Source organism: Sphaeramia orbicularis, chromosome 22 (assembly GCF_902148855.1).
Source record: "Sphaeramia orbicularis chromosome 22, fSphaOr1.1, whole genome shotgun sequence".
Taxonomy (NCBI): domain Eukaryota; kingdom Metazoa; phylum Chordata; class Actinopteri; order Kurtiformes; family Apogonidae; genus Sphaeramia; species Sphaeramia orbicularis.
In genome coordinates this window covers 52,235,795-52,255,209 of record NC_043978.1, presented here as the reverse complement: position 1 = coordinate 52,255,209, position 19,415 = coordinate 52,235,795, and the positions used below count along the sequence as shown (strand labels likewise).

General features: G+C 40.2%; 1 protein-coding gene across 3 annotated transcripts; it reads left to right on the top strand.

Annotated features, from left to right (window-relative positions):
* Positions 1-566: 566 nt before the first annotated feature.
* On the top strand, positions 567-16,885 carry LOC115414008 (polypyrimidine tract-binding protein 1). Of its 3 annotated transcripts, none has more exons than XM_030127180.1 (16): positions 567-662; positions 1,439-1,492; positions 1,712-1,739; positions 5,333-5,393; positions 5,561-5,733; positions 6,173-6,319; positions 6,578-6,748; positions 6,995-7,105; positions 7,294-7,474; positions 7,690-7,767; positions 7,879-8,036; positions 9,439-9,472; positions 10,504-10,596; positions 13,290-13,506; positions 13,682-13,759; positions 13,952-16,885. In XM_030127180.1, exons 1-16 carry the CDS (start codon positions 655-657, stop codon positions 14,082-14,084), a joined length of 1,725 nt encoding a protein of 574 aa, XP_029983040.1. In that variant the 5' UTR covers positions 567-654; the 3' UTR covers positions 14,085-16,885. The 3 variants fall into 3 exon arrangements, with proteins under 3 accessions (XP_029983040.1, XP_029983039.1, XP_029983041.1); XM_030127179.1 differs by having other exon boundaries at positions 1,709-1,739; XM_030127181.1 differs by lacking the exon at positions 567-662 and adding an exon at positions 1,095-1,232 and having other exon boundaries at positions 1,709-1,739.
* The last annotated feature ends 2,530 nt before the right edge of the window (positions 16,886-19,415 follow it).

Here is a 19,415-nt window from a genome sequence, read left to right as displayed (position 1 = left end):
TCAATATAATTTTATCAATTTTCTGTCTGTTATTAAATGTTTTGTGTGTTTGTAGATCCACTGTGATCTGTAAGTTATAATGTACATGTGGAAATGATAAACTGAGGCAGAATATAATTAAAATTACACTTATTTTTTCAGTGTTCATGTTATTCACATCTTTTGAGAGTCTGTAGATGTAAATTTACATTATGAAAAGGTTAACCTTTTCACAATATAAATGAACTTTTTTCGCTCTAAAACATAGAGACAAGTTTGGAGTTGACATTATTTATGAATTATTCTGTTATTTTACTGGTTCGGCCCACTGCAGATCAAATTTAACTGAATGTGGAACTGAACTAGAATGAGTTTGACAGCCCTGGGTTACAAAACTGTTTCGACGTTTACCTTTTACAACATAAAATAAATGTATAAATCTAAACTGGTCACGGATATGATGTGGAAATTTGCCGCGGCCTTCTTTTTCCCCCCAAATGATGGGCGTCTTGTCCAATGGGAGCTCTCACAGATGCTTGTCCCCGCCTGGTTTTGTCTCTTGGAAGTGCGCGGACTAATCAGCGCTCGCCTCCGTGTGTTCAGCCATTTTGTAAGAAAATCAAGCAAGTGTGCCGCCCTACCTTCGCTTCAGACCTGCAGTTTTTTTCTTGTGCAATGGACGGGTAAGTGAAAAAGAAGCACACTTAAGACTTAAAACTGAAGTCAAAGGGGCTGCCAAATACCTTGTTTTCACCGTTTGTTTAGTTACTACGATGTGACCGCGACGAGTGCCTCGCAGAGCGGTTAGACTGGGAAAGTTAACTTGAAATAGTTTTTTTTTTCCTCCACCAAAACATGCAACAGTTAGCAGGGGCGCAAGCTAACTAGCCGCAGCTAGCTGACGCGGTACCTAACAAACGGTAGTTACGGGAATCGTCTAAACCAAGGCTTATTATTATTTTATGTCTACAAGAAGGACTGAAAACGTTGCTCAGCGGGATTTAAGTGAAGAACCAAGTGTAAATAGAGCCGTTAGACTAGTTTTGTTGGCGGAGTGTTACATAGGTTAGTTAACACTGGCTAACTGTATCTTGGTAACTTGGTTTCACGGGAACTCGAGCGCTAGCTAAAGCAACGTGTCTCATTTCCGCATTCATTTGTCTGTGGAGTATCAGGGCCATGTTGAAGATGTCTGGCCTGAATTTCTCACGTTGATTCAATTAAAGACTTTTCTACTTGCACATCGAAACACGGTAGGAGAGATAATATTGTATCGTCTCATTCTGTCGTGTTTGGATCACCTTAATCCGACTGTTTGGAAGACTTCGATTGCTGTGCGGCTGCCCCTTTCGAGTCGAGAAAATACGCATTGTGCACTTAAAATCCGTCCAGATGCTTTTTAATGAGTCGTGCCAAGTGCCCACACTGAAGCTTGTTGTTTTTGTTTTCCCCTTTACAGCCGCCTAGACGCTGACTTGTACCCTCTGGGATCCGGCTACGTCCCTGAAATTGAGTAAGTAACTCATTTTACATTTAAATGACTGATATCTACAATTGTCTTTGAGTTTATATGGTCCTTAATGTACTTTCCGTGAAATAAGGAAGTCGTTGTAGCTTTGACTGTACAGCTGCTTTGTTGTTTCAATGGTCGAGCAGGATCTGAGTATTCATCATGTGTTATTTTACCTCATTTCCTCTCTAATCGCAAATTTTATTTCGCTTTTTACAGCAGTGTCCATGACATATCAGTTGGCACCAAGGTAAGCAATATCTGCTTCCCCTACGTTCTGTTTTTCTTTTCTTTTTCCTTTTTTTGTGGTGTTTTTTTTAATCAGATAGGAATTGCAGAATGAAAAAAATGTGTTGCAAGCACTTATTAACTTTCAGAGATATTGTTTGCATTTACCTTTAACTGTAGCTGTAGCCCTTTTTAGTTGTGTTGTTTGTGTATGTGTTTTTGATTTTCAAGACGTAGTGGGTGAAGATGGTTTCCTTTGTACTCGTGTTTTTTCAACTTAATAGAAAGATTTCTCGTTGTGCACAGCTGCTCTAAATTAATTTGTGGAGCCACAGGCTTCAATATTTTTACGCACAATAGTGGGAATGGAAAAGAACTGTGCGACAGTGTGGCCATGGATGCTTAGTCTGTTAGTTTGTGAGAGCTTCCTCTATAATTACAGAACTGCTATTGAGGGCTGTCTTGTGTGTAGTTCAGGCAAGATCCACTTTCAAAGATTTATGAAATACGACTGAATGGTCTGCACACAGATTGCAGAAACTCTTAAGTTCGCGGACACAGAATCTTTTGATAAAATCAATTTAGAATAGATTATCTGAGGTGGGGCTTTATGCTTTCCTGTTACGTGTTCTGTGGCGGCTGGGAAATGAAACTTCCTGTTGTTTATTTTCTGTGTTCTGTAATAGCCTGTTGGCCTTACTGGAATGTTAACATATCTGAATCTTGTCCACTCTTACATTTAAAGCTCAAGCTGGAGTTTCTGTATGCTTCTATAACTGAATTTATAGCCTGTATCTGCAGGTTTGTTTGTGCAGCCTTGTTGAATTAGAACTGTGTTTGTAGAAAACTGCTGGTTGCTAATTTACATTCCTAATAAAAATGCCTACCTGTGGAGTAATCCTTGGGAACAAGGCTTGGGGCAGCTGGAGGTGGAGTAATTGAACTCAGCTTTCAACTGAAACCATCCTCCCGCAAATGTCCTCATCTCGCGACCAAAGGTCTTAACACTGTTTAAACAAGCACTCTGATACACGCCTGTAGGAAAGACATGCCCCACCCCCTCTATTTATTTCAGAAGGCTTGTTATTCATGAATGAATAACAATGCACCATTTAACAGCTGCTGATCAAGACTGTAGATGTAACGTCTAGTGTGATTCTTGTTTTTTTTTTTTTTTTTTTTTTTTTTATAACTTTCCCTGTTTTCTGGGTTAAATGTGCTGTGGTAACGATGATGCTGAGTTATGGAGCGCTGCCTTGCTGGAATCTGTAATTATTCCGTCTGGGCAGAGTGTCTGGCATTCCGTGGTCGCATTCCAACCCCCCCCCCCCCCCCCTCCAGCCCCCTGGTGAGGCACAACTCCCTGCCCCCTTTCCTGGCAAAGACTGATCAGAGTGAACAAACATGTCTGTACCTGTGCTGTTCTCCTTTGTGCCTCTCTCTGGAGTTTTACTGTCCCTTCCCCCAGAAGAGTCCAAAATAATTTCAAAGCCAGTGATGCCTTTCAGATACATTTAGCTTGCAGGATCTTGTGCCCCTCGAATTTTTCTTCAGAGTAAGCATTCAGACCAGGTGTTGTTTGGCGTACAGAGATGTGGAAATTACCTTAACTCCATGCTCTATTCAGTGTGAAGTCTGAGGTAGGCCTATGCTATTGTAAGTGAGAGGAAGCCGCACAAGATTAGTCATGTGAGCCAGCAATGTGTCATGATCCCCTGAAGGTTACAATTACTCTGTCAGCTTTGTGAGAAAACAAAGCATCGAACAAGTTGATGCCCATTTAGTGAGTTTGTTTTGTAAAAAGGGTTTGGACCAATGTTGGAGTAAACTAACAGACCCTAAAAAAAGCAGTTTTCTTTCATCTGTTTTGTACCTGAACTTTCAGGTTTGTTGAGCACTCTCATGCACTTTGTCAAAGCTATAGGTACGTTCCTGTGTCAGTTGTAACACAATCCCCTCTTTTGTGTCTGACTTAATGTTCCTGCCTGGCACTGTAGACTGTCTTAGCTCTGGCTATTATTAGAATGAGGAAGTTGGGGGAGAGGGAAAGCAAGCCCTACCATGGAACAGTAATCATCAGTCCTCAGGAGGAAGTTTAGCTAAACCTTGGAAGCAGGCCTGATATTTTGCTGCTCTTCCTCGCCCACAACCATGGAGTCGGACTGGAGCCACTTCCTTCATTTCTCATGACACATGTGTGTGTCGCACAATAACATTGTTTTTACATATTTTCTTCTTGCCATGTTTATAAGTTACAATCTCTTTATTTTGAAGGTTGATTTCTTGTCACATTTTTAATAGTTTATTCACTCGCCTGCATACCCACTGAGAGGCTGATTTGCAGTTCTCTTTAGGGCCTTCCATAACGCAACAGAGAGGAGAATTTAGCTGTCTTAATTGCTTTATGTATTCCATTTGAAAAAGTATTTGAAGATTCTCCAATTCTCCAAGGAAATAGCCCCCCCTCTCAAAAAACAGGGAATCCTCAATGCACTGGGAAAAGAGAGGAATGTTTCTTTTTGCTTAAGTCATGAATTAAGCAGACCCCGTTTGTGTTCGCCTTGTGTGGGAGTCAGCCAAACCATCTGGAAGTCAAAGGAGAGTTTACACTACTGGACAAAATGTTGTGAATCACAGCAAACATACAGCCCACAAATCCCACACCCTTTCTTGAAAATGTATTTTGTTCTTAGATGAGTTTCTTATTTTGTTTCCTCTGTGAGTGGACTGCACTCTGGGGAAAAAAAACCCTTCGCTCTGCATATTCTAAGACTGATTCACAAGGTGCAGTAGAATGTTAGTAAACCTGTATCACTGGTTGATGTTAAATTGCCCTGGGCTCTTCAACTCCCAGAGAGTCCTCCAGGCTCAATATGTGTGTGTGCCGCCGTGTAACAATGCCCCTAGTCTCAGCTTGAACAGGACCTTCATTGTAGAGTGTTGTAGAGCTTAGGCTGCTGAGCCACTTCTTGTGACTGCTGTACTTCATCACACACAACCACAAACACACACACAGAAACGAACAGCCCTGAAACAGCACTTTATATCTACTAAAGAGAGAGTTGAGAGAAGGCTGTTTCAGAGGACAGTAAACTAGTGTGGCCTGGGAGTATCCACATCTTGTCAGAGGGCTTCAGTATGTTATCCTTTCTTTTAATGGTGAATAATGAGATGATAGCTCATAGTGGTTTGCTGCTGCACAGCCACGACTGCTGACTGATGTCGGTCAGCCTTATAGGTGTTCCTGCATGAGCATAATCTGGTATAGAAGTCTTCTGAAATAACTAAGCTGCAGCATTTCATTTAATGTATGAGTGTGAAATTATGCCCTATAATTAATGAAACATGAATGTCTAAAATTAGGACACATAATTACGGTGGGAATTTAAATGTACCTGCAAGCTAAGTCAGTGAAGTCTTCCAAGTAAGGAGATGGAAGCTCTTCTCAACTCTGTTTGCTCGATCCTCTTTTGGTTATCAGATTACTTCCTGCCTGCTTTATCACACAATGGCCCAGGTAATATGAGAGCTGTGCTCTCCACCTGCCGTGCCGTGTCCTCATTGGTAGGTGCACTGAAGTGAACCATTGTTTTTTTTTTTTTTCTCTTTCTGCAGAGGGGATCCGACGAACTCTTTTCTTCTTGCATATCCAACGGACCCTATATCATGAACTCAGGTAGGGGGGTTGCCATGGAGGGGCGAGTCCTTTTTTTTTTTTTTTTATTGAAGTGCTTGTCGTGCCTGTGTTGTTTGTGTTGCCATGACAAGCAATCCATTATTCAAGAAAGAACTAGAGCCTTCTGTTCCCCCACTGATTGTATCTGCTTCTGTTTCCTGCTGCAGCCAATGGCAACGACAGCAAAAAATTCAAAGGTGACGTCCGCAGCCCTGGTGTTCCGTCACGCGTCGTCCATGTGCGCAAACTGCCCAACGACATAAATGAGGCTGAGGTTATTGGCCTGGGACTGCCCTTTGGGAAGGTCACTAATCTGCTGATGCTCAAAGGGAAAAACCAGGTAAGGACTCCTACATCCTGGTCTGCTCACCAAACTTGTATGACTAGAGCTGTGTGACATTTCTCTTTAGTCTGCGAGTAGGGTATCGGCTTTCTAGGCCTTTATCCTCATATGAAAATGATGACAGTGGCCCTTTTATCACTTCCCTGTGGTTTATTTGATAGGGAGGGAACATTAGTTGTTAAGAATTCCCGAAGGAAGTCATTGAATCTCTTCTTTATCTCTTGTTTTTAACGGCAAGAAGTTTCATTTTTAAACAAATGTGGCTTGTAGTGTTTAAAATATACCCAGTATGATGAGTGGTAGAGATTATTCTTCAAACTATTTGACAAATAGTGGATACAGGAAAGAAGACTAACATAAAGATCAGCACAGTTGAACCTGACCATTTATAATGCTGTGAATAAATTTGTCATGTTTTTCTGCTCTTCCCTTCAAGGCATTCTTGGAGCTGAACAGTGAGGAGTGTGCACAGACTATGGTGAGCTACTACTCCTCTGTCACTCCTGTCATCAGAAACCACCCCATTTACATGCAGTACTCAACCCATAAGGAGCTCAAGACGGACAACTCCCCCAACCAAGTGGTAAGGGCTTTCTCTCACAAATGCTGTCAACTTGAAAAGTTATTTTTTGCTTACTTTGACATGTAGTCCCTCAAAGACACAGAGATTTAAAATTTGGCCTAAATTTTGAATGCATACATTTTGTGAATGGAATGAATGTTTTGATTCTCTGAAGGCAGTGTAATGTTGTGTGACGGTTACTAAATTGTAGCTGTTTGTACATGTTGCATGCTAATTAATAGCACTGGATATTTTTCTCCCTCTGCTTTTTCTCCTCAGCGTGCCCAGGCAGCTCTGCAGGCAGTCAATGCTCTGCATGGAGGTGGAATGGGAAGCATGGCTATTGCCACAGATGCAGGAAGTGTGGCAGGAGCGACGGCCCAAAGCCCTGTACTTAGAGTCATAGTGGAAAACCTTTTCTACCCAGTCACCCTGGATGTACTACACCAGGTACAGTGAGCATTTATCATTTATGGTTTGTGTTGTGCCATTCTGTTTTTCACAGGGTTAATGTTCAAGCTTGTATTTCATGTAGTTGCCAATCCTTGAGTTATGAACTCTGCTGACTTTTTACATATCAGTTAAATTGTTCTCTGGAACATCAAGGGCATATTTTGACTTGTGCAGACGTGTGCTCAACAGATTGTTACAGTAGCAGTGGTTTGTATTTCCTTAATACTGTCTTCTGTTCCATAGATTTTCTCAAAGTTTGGCACCGTGTTAAAGATCATCACTTTTACCAAGAATAACCAGTTCCAAGCTCTGATCCAGTATGCTGATGGCATGACAGCCCAACATGCTAAACTGGTAAGACGAGTACATCCAGTGTTGATCATCTTACTGTTTTTGCCTGAGTTTACTGCCACCTGGTAACTATGTGATCAAACAGACCATTGTGAAGTAAACCCTTAAGGGACTTAACAGGATACTTTGTTACCTGTGCAAAACACGCTTTATACATTATGTTACGTTTAATGGTCCATCATCTGTCTTAGTCTCTGGATGGACAGAACATCTACAATGCGTGCTGCACTCTGAGGATCAGCTTCTCGAAGCTCACCAGCCTCAATGTCAAGTACAACAATGACAAGAGCAGGGACTACACTCGACCAGACCTCCCCACTGCAGATTCACAGCCTTCCATTGACCACCAGACCATGGCCGCTGCAGCATTTGGTAAGATGGAGACTCAACGTAAAGAATGTGTTTGATTACAGTAATGTTGTCTTTTAAAAAGCATCTCTAAGTTTTAGTTACTTGAATATATCCTTGATCAGTTCTGTTTTGTTTTTTGTTTTTTTTAATCTTTTTTTTTTATTTTAACCATTTTACTATTATAAGTATGCATTTGGTGTTGAAACATTATTCATGCTCATGTTCCTCTGTCACAGCTGCTCCAGGCATTATTTCAGCCACTCCTTATGGTGGAGCTCATGCTTTCCCCCCAACGTTTGCTATTCAGCAAGCAGGTAAGTACAAGAACCTTGTGTCAGGCCTGTGGCTCAAATATTTACCATTTTTAACGCGGTTTTCCTTCAGTAGCATGATCAAGAAATCCAAATAATGAATATTTTTTGTAGGTCTGTCAGTGCCTGGAATTCCTAGTGCTCTTGCATCCCTGGGTGTGGGACACACTGGCATGGCGGCTGCAGCAGCGGCAGCCAGCCGACTTGGACTGTCGGGGCTCCATGCCTCCGGAGGACACAACGTCTTATTGGTCAGCAATCTGAACCCTGAGGTCAGTACACTGAACCAAGCTCAAACAGGTTTACATCATGTCTCTGTCAGTGCTTATGATGAGCAACATAAAAAAACAATAATGGAAAATACAGCGTCATTTGTTTTTACACCATGGTCCTTGGTACTGGATCCATCTGTTTAAGAAGTCCAGTGTTTTACCCTCATCGCCCATCTACATGTGGTGACTAGTTGGAGTATATTTTAAATGAGGCAATTGTTAGACAAAAACCTCTTCTCTTTCAGGACCTCTCTGTGTTTGACCAAACCTGCTGCATTTCTGACCTGCCACTTTGCTCACTGTGAATTTTAAGTTTATTCAAAACACTAACTTCTTTTTTTAAAAAAAACTTACCATTTCATATCTTCATTTTTTGTCCATTAGTTGAAATCATTCTTGAGTTGACGGAGAGACAATATTACTTTTTCATTTTGTATTTCTCAAAGAATCACATCATGTCCATTATAGTGGTATTTTTGTAACCTATGCATAGTGTGCAGAATGTGTAAGTAGTCGCTCATAATCATTACATTTACAGTAGTTGCAGTCAGCACTATTAGGTATGTTAATTTTAAGAACAGTATTGATAGGATAGGGTTACTGAAACTTACATTCAGATTTGATTGTTTTAATTGTAATGCTAAATTGTAGATAATATAAACAAACACCACATGTCATTTAAAAGTACATATTGTCTCTGCCTTTTTCTGTATTTCATTGTTAATCTTTTTTTTCTCTTCTTTTTCTCCTAGTGTTCCCATAGTGACAGTGCATTTTAATTTAGCCAATTCTACTGTCTGAAGCACTACATTTCTTTGTGTACTGACCTTGTTTTTTACTTCCTTTCTCTCTCTCTCTTCTGTCTCTGTCCATCTCTTCCTCTTTTTTTTGTTTTAAAACCCCTCTTGCCAACTGACTGCACGCCCCATGACCAATTATTCCCTCTGTCCTCCTCCCCTTTGCCACTCCTATTACCTCTATACACACTCCTCCTTTACCCACCCAACCAATCCTCTATCTCCCCTCTCCATTGTCTGTAATTTGGACACCATCCACCAATTGAAAACAAAAACACAACATTGGCACCTCTTTGGACCAACGTCTCTCAAATATTCTGCCATCATCTTTCTTTGACATTTTCATCTGTTTCTCTACCTCCACTCTCTCACTGTCCGACTCTTCCTCTTCTCTCCTTCCTGTCCTTGACATTTTCCTTGTCCCTCATGCCTCTCCTTCCTCCATGGTACTGTGGCCTTCCTGTGGACCTCGCTGCCTGTGGCCTGCGGACATGTCCCGACTCCACTCCACTGTCCTCCACTCCGCTCCGTCTCTTTTCCCCTGTCCCCTGTTCCCTCTCCCCTTTTGGCCCCCTGCCCCGCTGCTCCCCCTGCTGTCTCTAAAGAGCGTTACGCCACACTGCCTCTTTATTCTTTTCGGTACGTTATCATCCTTTCATCTCCTTTTTTATGACTACTGTTACCCGGCAAGGTGGGCATGTCTTGTCTCATGATGTTTGCTTTTTTTTTTCTTAATTTTATTTTTTTAACCACTGATGGCTTGTCATCAGGCAACAGGGCTATGAAGGGTGGGGGTATCTGTTTGTTTTTGGGGATTTGTATATCCTGTTTTGGTTGTTGTGGGTTTGTGTGAGGAAAGTAAGGTGAGAACACTTCAACAAAGCTGCAGCATTTCATTTAATTTTAAGCAGCTCTGGTTACAGTCCATGAGCAGAAAACATTTTTCATCTTCAAAGAGCACAGCCCCTCAATGCAAATATTGCCCCACTAAATAGAAACCTGAGGATCATTTTGCTCGGGAATGAAGCAGGAAACCGATCTAAATTCTGAAGCACCATCCTTAGGAAGTACATAAGTGTGCATTTCATTTGGCCCTGCATAGTACAATTGGATGCTGTTTGGTTAATTCTCTCGCAGGAAGCCTGAAGTCATGAAATAGTGCATAAAGCCATGAAATGCTGCTGCTTTTTTTAGTGGTCGTGAGCTGACATATCCCTGGGATTATGTCACCATATTGTTCTTTTACAGTGTCTCAATTACTCTAATGTAGGTATGTGCATGTTTAGTTTATTCTTGCATGTCTCTTAAGGTATCGACTTTTTCTTCCCTGTAAGGTAATCAAAAACCTATCAGAACCACTCATTTTGTTACTTTGATTTTTACCTTCAAATTACTGTCTCCCCTTCTTGAAGCCTAACCACTTTAGATGTCAGAATCTGTATACTTGCCTAAAAGGACCTGTGTAGGGTTAGAGATTTGATTCAGAATTCATCAGAAATTCAATAGACTAGTCTTATCAATTAGTAAGTGCCCGTTTAGTAGCTGGAGTAATAATATCTGATTTTTTTTACCTCCTTTTTGTTGCTGTGATTGATTGTGTGACTCTTGTCTCAGACTGTTTTTATTTGTGTGGTGTACTTGCGTTATGACACTTCCCTCTTCCTCCCTAGGTGTGTATGGCGATGTGATGAGAGTGAAGATCCTGTTCAATAAAAAGGAGAATGCTCTGATCCAGATGTCTGATGGCACACAGGCTCAGCTAGGTAGCTACACTCATGCCCCACAAAAACACTATTTGCTTCCTTTGATCTCGCTTTTCTTTGATCTTCTTTTTTTCCCCCTCAAATAATTGTATTGTACCAAGCAGAAAAGAGAGGTCTACCTTTTGAATAGATACCTTTCAGAATATTTACTTTACCATGAACAAGTATATTAAAGCAGTAATTTCAGAAAGGAGTAGAAGTTATGGCTTAAAAAAGATTATATGGAAGATGGATATAGATGCAGTTTTTTTTTTTACCACTGTTAATTTTTAGCTTACCGGCCAACAGGCCGTAAGCTATTGTCGTCATGCAGCATTCGGTGGCGACGTCTGTCGTCCGTTACAAAACGTTCAATCTTCTTCTTCTCCGAAACTACAATTCCGATTGACTTCAAACTTGGTATACAGCTACTTTATGATGATGTCAGCAAAAGTTAGTGAAATTATTTGGATCCGGATCTGATTCTGGATTTGGTGCCACTTTGAAAAATTTCCCTATTGTAAGAGATAGGAAGTGGACCGATGCAATAACTCAATAAATTTAAATGATATCCAGTGTAAATTTCTACAGTCTAGCCCTGATGGGGAGATGACCAAAAAATAACGGCCATATGCTGATCAGGATCTTCTTCTGGATCCGGGAACTTACAGAAAATTTAACATGGGCTCTTATGGGGAAAACATTTCATTCATCGTCTTCTCCCAAACTCCAGTTCTGATTGACTTCAAACTTGGTGTACAGGTTCTTTATGATGATGTCAACACAAGGTATTGAAATTATTTCCATCCAGATCTGATTCTGGATTTGGTGTGACTTTGACAAATTTTCCCATTATAACAGATAGGAAGTGGGTTGATCCAATAAATCAGTATCAATGATATCATGTTGGAATTTGAATTTTTTACAGATCTGATTGGAATATGACCAAAGCATGGGCTATTTCTGTAATATAATAAATACACATAACTGGGTGATAATAAATGGCATCTGGATACATTTCCCAAAGCTTTTAATTTGGCTGGTAAGCTACAGGGCCATTGGTCCTATTTTATTTCATGCATTGGATTCTTCAGGATGAATACATTGCCAAAGTATCGTAAGATTGGTTATAGACTTTGAAATTTTGGACTGTCTCAGGCAAAAATAAAAAATATAGGGGTGTCTTTGGTAATGGGTAAAAACCAATGGAGACAAAATTGCAACTGTCAGAAAGTTAGGATGATCTGCTTGATGACCAATTGCAATTCAACATGAATACAATGTAACGTGTTTATGAAGCTAAGAGGGGATATAAGACACTACGATTATTTAAAAAATACTTAAAACTGATATAATAATTTGCCATTTACCTCTTTCATTCCTCAAAGACTATTAAAAGGTGGCCCAATTTATGCTCTTAGTAGTTGTACTCTTTAGTTACTAAGTTAGAGATCAATTGGGAAAAGGAATACTAGTTTAGTACAGTGATAAGCGTTTGTTATTGCTTGGCCACCTCCACAGATTGTAATAATTCATGTTATTAGTTCATTACAATTTTTGTAATGCAAGTAGAAGACAAACAAGATCATAGATTTAAAAAAAAAAAAAAAAAAAGAGAGAGAGACCAACCAACCTGTGGGACTTGGATTGGATTGGTCCACAGAATATTTAAGTGCTTTATAAATCCTTGAAGTAGTTCTGAGGCACATGAAGACAATCCTTAGAAAAAGTCTTGAAATTACATGAGATTCAACTCACTCAACAGAGGGTGCATCCATTGTTCAATCAAGAATTAGGGCAACATGACAATTACACTGAACAAATAGGAAGCGATTGTCAAGCAACGGTGGAAAATGAAAAGCTCCACATTTTGTACCTAGTATTTTGTTAGATGCTATTTTTGTTGTCATTCCCAAAAGAAATTCTATTCAAATCAGACAGATTAGTGGAGATGTTGTGGGAACAAGCAGGCAACCCTTTTGATATATTTTGGAGCACCTGTGATCCTGTTTTAGTTGCAAATTTGTAGCATTGTGAACACTTAAAAAAAAAAACAAAAACTAAGTTTAAATTGGTATTTATGAAATCTGAGTGTCGGAAGAAAGTATATTAGAATATGACTGGTTGCATATAAAAAGTCCTAATCAAAAACATGGCTACAGAAACTAGTACCCAGTGTAGATAAATGAATTGATCTGGTAAATATTATCTTTGAAGTGGAAAGAATTGATTGGTTCCTTTTTGTACATTTTAAGATTTATTTTTTATCCCTCTGTCATCTTAATACTTGAAAGGTCTTCATGAACCAATATTGCCTCATATGTGTTGATATGTTGCATCATATATACTGTATTTGTGTGTTTGATGACTGAGGCAATAAAAAGAATTGCAAAAATATAGATGAAAGTGGATTAAAAAGAACGTAGTTTTACAGATACAATCAATTTCCAATTTTTGCTCTGAAGTGTAAGAATAACGTTCAATCACAACAAAAATTTAAACTATACAGAGAAAAAAAAAATGCTTAAAAATAAGCATCATGTCTCTGTTGATAGTCCTGCTTCCAGCAGAGGAAAAAGGTTTTAATCAGTCATGACTAATCTTTTTCTAAAGTGGTATAGTGAACCAAGCTGTGTATGCATAGTGCTTTGTAGACACACTTCGACAAAAGTGTTGACTTTTTAAAAAAATTTTTGATCAAATGTGTTTTGCAGCTATGAGCCATCTGAACGGCCAGCGGCTTCACGGCAGGGCCATGCGCGTGACATTGTCCAAGCACACGACAGTGCAGCTGCCCAGAGAAGGCCACGAGGACCAGGGCCTCACAAAGGACTACAGCAATTCACCGCTGCACCGCTTCAAGAAGCCTGGCTCCAAAAATTACTCCAACATCTTTCCACCTTCTGCAACACTCCACCTCTCCAACATACCGTGAGTGCTGCTGCAAGAGTCTCATTTTCAATGCCATGCCCTAAGATTTTTTTTTTTCTTTTCCCTTTAAGATTGTGACAGATTTTGTGTATATTTAGAGTGTGAAACTATATTTCCAATACCACGGTATGCAGAGGTAAAGAATGCTGATTGTTGTTTTCGTTCTTGGTTTCAGACCTTCTGTTGTAGAGGATGACCTCAGGAGGCTTTTCGCCAGCTCAGGAGCCACAGTCAAGGCCTTCAAGTTCTTTCAGTAAGTCCTGCAGCCATATGTACATAATTTACAAAGACAAGTATTTTAATACTTTTTTTTTTTTTTTTTAATCATTAACATTTTTATCATCTGTAAATCCCCTTGTAGTTTGAGTATATTCCAGCAAAGTGGAAAGAAACCCACACAAAAGTGGAAAGTATGTTATTAAATGAGGCATGTTTTCATTCCCAGAAAAGACCGTAAGATGGCACTGATCCAGATGGGCTCAGTCGAGGAGGCCATCGAGTCCCTGATCGAGTTCCACAACCACGATCTGGGAGAGAATCACCACCTACGAGTGTCTTTCTCAAAGTCCACCATCTGAGTGCCTTTTGCTTTCTCTCCCTCCAGTTCGATCGCCACCTGAATGTTGCTTTTCTCAAAGTTGCATTCAGTGGAAACGGCCACCATTACATAATTTATAGTTGTTTTCTTTCCAGAATATTGCTCCCTTTCTAAGTCATTACCATCATTGAGGTTTGGGGTACAGATGTGGCCGATTCTGGTTACACATAGCGGTTTGTAGGTCTTAATGGAGCACTGATACATGTCATTATATGTAAAAAGACCAACATATGTTGAAATCAGTCTTTGTTTTTTTGTTTTGTACCTGCTTGGATTTGGTCAGTTCTCGTTTGTAAAAAAAAATCCAATATGACCATTTTTCTCGCTGCTAGCTCAAGGTGATTCTAGGGCTTTTTAATGGGTTTGTTACAATTGACTTAGGTCTTTCATTGCATCACAGTGAGATGGATTTTGTCAGTTGAACATTTTGTTTTTCCCTGTACTATTAATGTGGTTAAATGTGAAAACGTTAGGGTTTTTTTTCTTGCATTGTTCTAGATTCTGATGCAAGTTCAAATAATATAGTGAACAAATGTCAGTTGCTCCACACTGGACCCAGGAATCAGTAAGTGGAATCAGATCGTGCTTCTTATTTATAGGTTGTCTACTCAAATTGGTTAATTTTCGTCACATTAGCGGTTGTTAAATGCGACAAGGGAGCAAAATTCTGCAATGAAGCATCTTATATTGGAGGTAAAGTAGGGGAAGCTGATCAGTTGTCACTTTAGACCAAATTTCGTTAGGAGAAAAAGCTACACCTCCACCGCAGATGTACGCTTAGGTGGATGAATCCTATTCACACAGACACACTTCAGCATTCCTGTTCCTTTGACTAGAGTTGGTTTGGTATTTATATCTGTGTGCCTTCTTCAAATGCCACTTTGAATCGTTTCGGCCAGTCAGAAATAGTTTGAGACTAAGGATTTGTTTTGTATTATTTTTTTGGGGCTCAGAGACCATCCGACAATTAACATACTAGTATCTGTATTCATTTTAACATTGCTTAAAAAACCCGATTTCATGCTTCAGGGGATCCATACCACTATTTGAGATCATTTCAACAAGAGGGGGCTTTCCTCTCAGCTACAGTCTTGTGCCTTACTTTTCCCCAACCAGATTGCCTTAAGCGTCGTTCTGGCTTCATTTGGAAAAGATGTGGCTTCAAAAAAAAAAAAACTGTCTTGCCTTTTGGTATATACCAGCATTGAAAGGAATAGGGGAAAGTGGCTCATTCAGACTCCAGTTTCTTCTTAAAATTGCAAATTTTTATATCAGAATTTGTACGCATATAGCCCATTATATGTATGTAGAAACTATGAATGTAAGTCAAATAGATGCCTAATATCCGTGCTAGGTGATGTAGCTCTGTTTAGCTGTATGGTGGCAGGTGTAGAGCTGTACCCAGCCTGCCTGTCCTTTAGTCCCAGTTCATATCCCTTTTGTCCTTTTATCAGGATGGACAGTGGTGTACGGGGCCTCATTTAACCTTATGTCCATCTGTATGTGGACATCTATATATTCATTTATCTTTTCTTTTATTTTAGAATTTACATGTGTATCACTTTGAAGCTTAATAGGTAGCCACTGGGTTTGATTATCAGCACAGTGCCTTGTGTTTTGAATTGGAAAACACTTGAAGTTGACTTTGTTTGCCTCTCGTTCAGGTTTTTCCCCTCTTACCTGTCTGCAAAGATGCCTTAAGCCCATTTCATTCAGGTAATCTTACCCACGAGGGCAACTCAGAGGCATTTGTCAGCTGATAGTAACGACAGTCTCGGGCTGTGTTGGAAAAACCCAGTGTACCTTTGACTTTTTTTCTCTTAAATTCAGGATAAACAGGGTGAGCTAGCTCACCCCCATTCCCTGTCTGTGTCCCAAAAGCACCACAGTCAGGTCGTGTAGTGCACTTTTCCAGAATGACCGGTCCAAGTGGGCACCATCACACAAGTCTTAAAACGTCACCTATTCCTGTGTGCCTCAAAGCACGACTTTCTCCAGCTTTGACCACGGTAATCTTGGACCAGATACAGATGCGCTCTGTTTCTATTTTTGTAAAAGATTAATATGCATGGTTTAACGAAGCTTCATGTAGCCACAGACGGTTATTGCTGTTAAGGACCAAAGTATCTTCTACCCCTGCTGTTTTGTAGTGTTGTGATTTCTACAGACTCACATTCCTGAAGTTTAACACACACACACACAGCTTCAGTTATCTCTATTGTTTGTTTGCATTTCTCAGATGCCTTGGACAAAAATCACATGAAGTTAAATTATCTTTTGCGTAACATCATATACTGTATATTGTACCCCTTTTGATTGACTTTACAAAGAGCCTACTTTGGTAGACAACGCTTTAGAACAGATACTTAATTGAACTACAGTCCTATCTGTGATGTCGACAGTAGAAGATTTATGCCTTTCGATGTTTGTTCAAAGCTTTTATTTTTCTCTTTTTTTTTTATATGGGGGCGGGGTGGGATTATTGTATGAAAGCGGGGGTTGATGGTTGTATATATTCATGTTTTTGTACCACAAAATCATTTGGATTATATCCACTTTACGTTCAAAACATGTATATTTTGATAAAACAGTACAGACCTATACAAGCTCTCCTGAGCTGCAAAAACAAAAACTTTTGTAACACAAAGACATTAAACCTATCTGAACACAGAAGTGTCTCTGTATGTGCCCCGCTCCCCCCCTCCCCCCTTTTGCCATTCTGTTCTTGTCTCTTGCATCTTCTGCTGCCTTCAATAAATCTTCAGTTTGTTTCTTCTTTCATCTGGCCTCATTTGGTTTCTGTCTCTTCCTCGCTGTCCTATGTAACTGCTGCTTTGTATCAGTTAACATCTCGTAACATTTTCATATTTCCCCATCCTGTTTACTATTGGTGGGTTTGTTTGTTTTTTAATCCTTTACTACGTTTCCAACTTTATACTCATCCCATTTGAAACTTGACTGACTTGATCATCTGGGCAGAACTCAATCCCACTGTGATGACAGCAGGGTGTGGAGTTAATTTGATATGCAACGCTGGTTACTCGCTATTCTCAGTGATTCAGAATAATCCCCCCCATCCTCTGTGCTTTGCTTTGACCTTTCAGTTTTAGCAGTTTATCTGTGGAATATGAGTAAGGACAGAAACAGTCATGAGTTAAGATCAAACAAGCATAGTTGTTTTGAGAATCTGGCCTCCATGTTTACTACCAAACTGCATGTGGACATAAGAGATGGAAAAAACAAGCTGCCAGGGTTCCCACAGCCATGAAGAACCAGGAAATCAATCATGAACGTCAAGTAAAAATATTCTAGAAAAGTCAGAATTAAATTTTTGTGTTTGACTGAAAATAGTCTTGGAGTCCTGATAGGAAAAAAAAAATTGCCGTAAATCCACATTTCAGAGCTGATTTTCAGGGTTTTGTCCTTCATGTGGGAGTCCATCAGCCCCACGAGGAGGTTCATCTTTTCCACCTGAGTTTGCGGTGCTAAATTCTGTAAATAATGAAATCCACTAAACCAATAGAGCTGAGACTCGGATTTAGGCAAGTTGATAAAGATTTTAATTAATTTAGTTTTCCTTTGGAGGGTTGGCTGGATTGGCTTTTTTTTTTTTTAACACTTCTGAAAGATTTCTGTCACAACCTATAGATTAACTTAATATTTTTCTGGTTATTTGAACTGAATATGTATCAATAATTGACAATTGCATAACAAAAAATATTTGATTTTGATCAAACTGAGGAACACTTCTGCTCATACTTAAATATTTGTGGAAATTCTGTGGGAACCCTGTACTGGTGCCATCCTGTGGTTCTACCTCTCCTCTACCACTAGGGGGAGGTCTTGTTCTCCAGTTGTAATCGAAGCCTGGTGAACAGAGGTGACTTTACCTGCCACTCACACAATGTCAATAGTCAGTGGCTTAATCTCAAGTGCCTCCTTGGGCTTTCTGGCATTATTCGCTTTTTTCCCCCCCTTCCTCCTTCGACTTCTTCACAGAGCGGAGGAGAGAGGATTAACCTCAGATCTTCTCTTGCCTTTTGAGAAAGGGACAAATGACAGAAAACTGGGAGTCGAGTCCAGCCGTGTCTTTATTTGGCTGAGAGAGCTGGATTTTCCTGTATAATCCCAGCACCTCGTGGAGTTGGGGTATAAATATAGTGAGGTGTACCCTGCAGCAGCGGCACTTGTTCCCTCTGCTGTTCTGTGTGTGCGTTCCAAACAACGCCCTGAAGGTCACAGTTAATGCAGATCCCAGTGTGAAGATGAACTTCCTGGGTGAAACCAACATGACAGGGAGCTCAGCAGCATGTTGGTAGAAGTGTGACCCATGTGCTGCTATCTGAACAGTCCGTTTTCTCCAAAGACCACAAACCACATCTTAGCTTCTCATGCTAATCTAGAGTTTGGAGATTCAGTGTGTCCCAGCCTTACAGCAGAGACTTTGAAGCCGCTTTGCTACCTCACACTCTTGTTTACTCCAAATTTCAGTCTGCACCGAGAGAAATTCAGAGCAGAGATCAGCCTACATGGAATACTGCTTGGAATATATTCAAATGCAAAGGGATTGCATAATTGGGTGGAAGGGGTAAATCAAAGCAAGACGATCCAAACATAGATTTGTGATGTTTTTTGGGGGGTTTGCAAATTCCTGGCTTGCAGAAGTAGTACCTTTAATACAGTGTGGATCTGTCAGACATTTAAAAAGCATCAAGGACATCTGACTAACAAAATGATAGAAAATGCAGGATAGGCCTTAAGAAATGTGTTTCAGGGAGCGGACAGAGAGGTTGTTTACCAGACATTACCCTGATTCAATAGTTAGAATGCAAAATGTACAAGTTTAGACGTTAGGTTTTGGTATTTGTTTACTGATTGGAGACCCTTGGGATGTTCCTGGCTTCCTCCTGCACAGTGTGCCTGCCGGAGCTTAAATGAAACCATGTGGGCGACTGGTCCCACCACATCTGGCAACATTTATTTACATTAGTGCTGCGGTCTCTAATCAAGCAACTATCGACCAACGCCAAGGCCACACACAAACGCACAACCCTAAAGCAACCTTGGCTCTGACTGAAGGAGTACGGGGGTGGCGGAGCAGTTCAAGAAGTCTGTCTGAGGAAAATCTGTTATGTTTGAATCAACGAATAACAGGTCGACTCTGGTAAAGTTCACCGATGTCGAGTAAAATGGGCTGTTTCTAAGTCCACAACTTAAGAACACATTTATTCAACTGTTTCGCCTCAGGTCTGCAGCCTATATATAAAAAGTGGATGGAGCAAGTGGGAATAGAAATACATAAGCAAGAAAT

Coding starts and splice junctions, on each gene's coding strand:
- LOC115414008 (XM_030127179.1), top strand. Junction 7,106..7,293: donor CAGCCCAACATGCTAAACTG/GTAAGACGAGTA, acceptor CATCTGTCTTAG/TCTCTGGATGGACAGAACAT. Junction 9,473..10,503: donor CTGCCTCTTTATTCTTTTCG/GTACGTTATCAT, acceptor CTTCCTCCCTAG/GTGTGTATGGCGATGTGATG.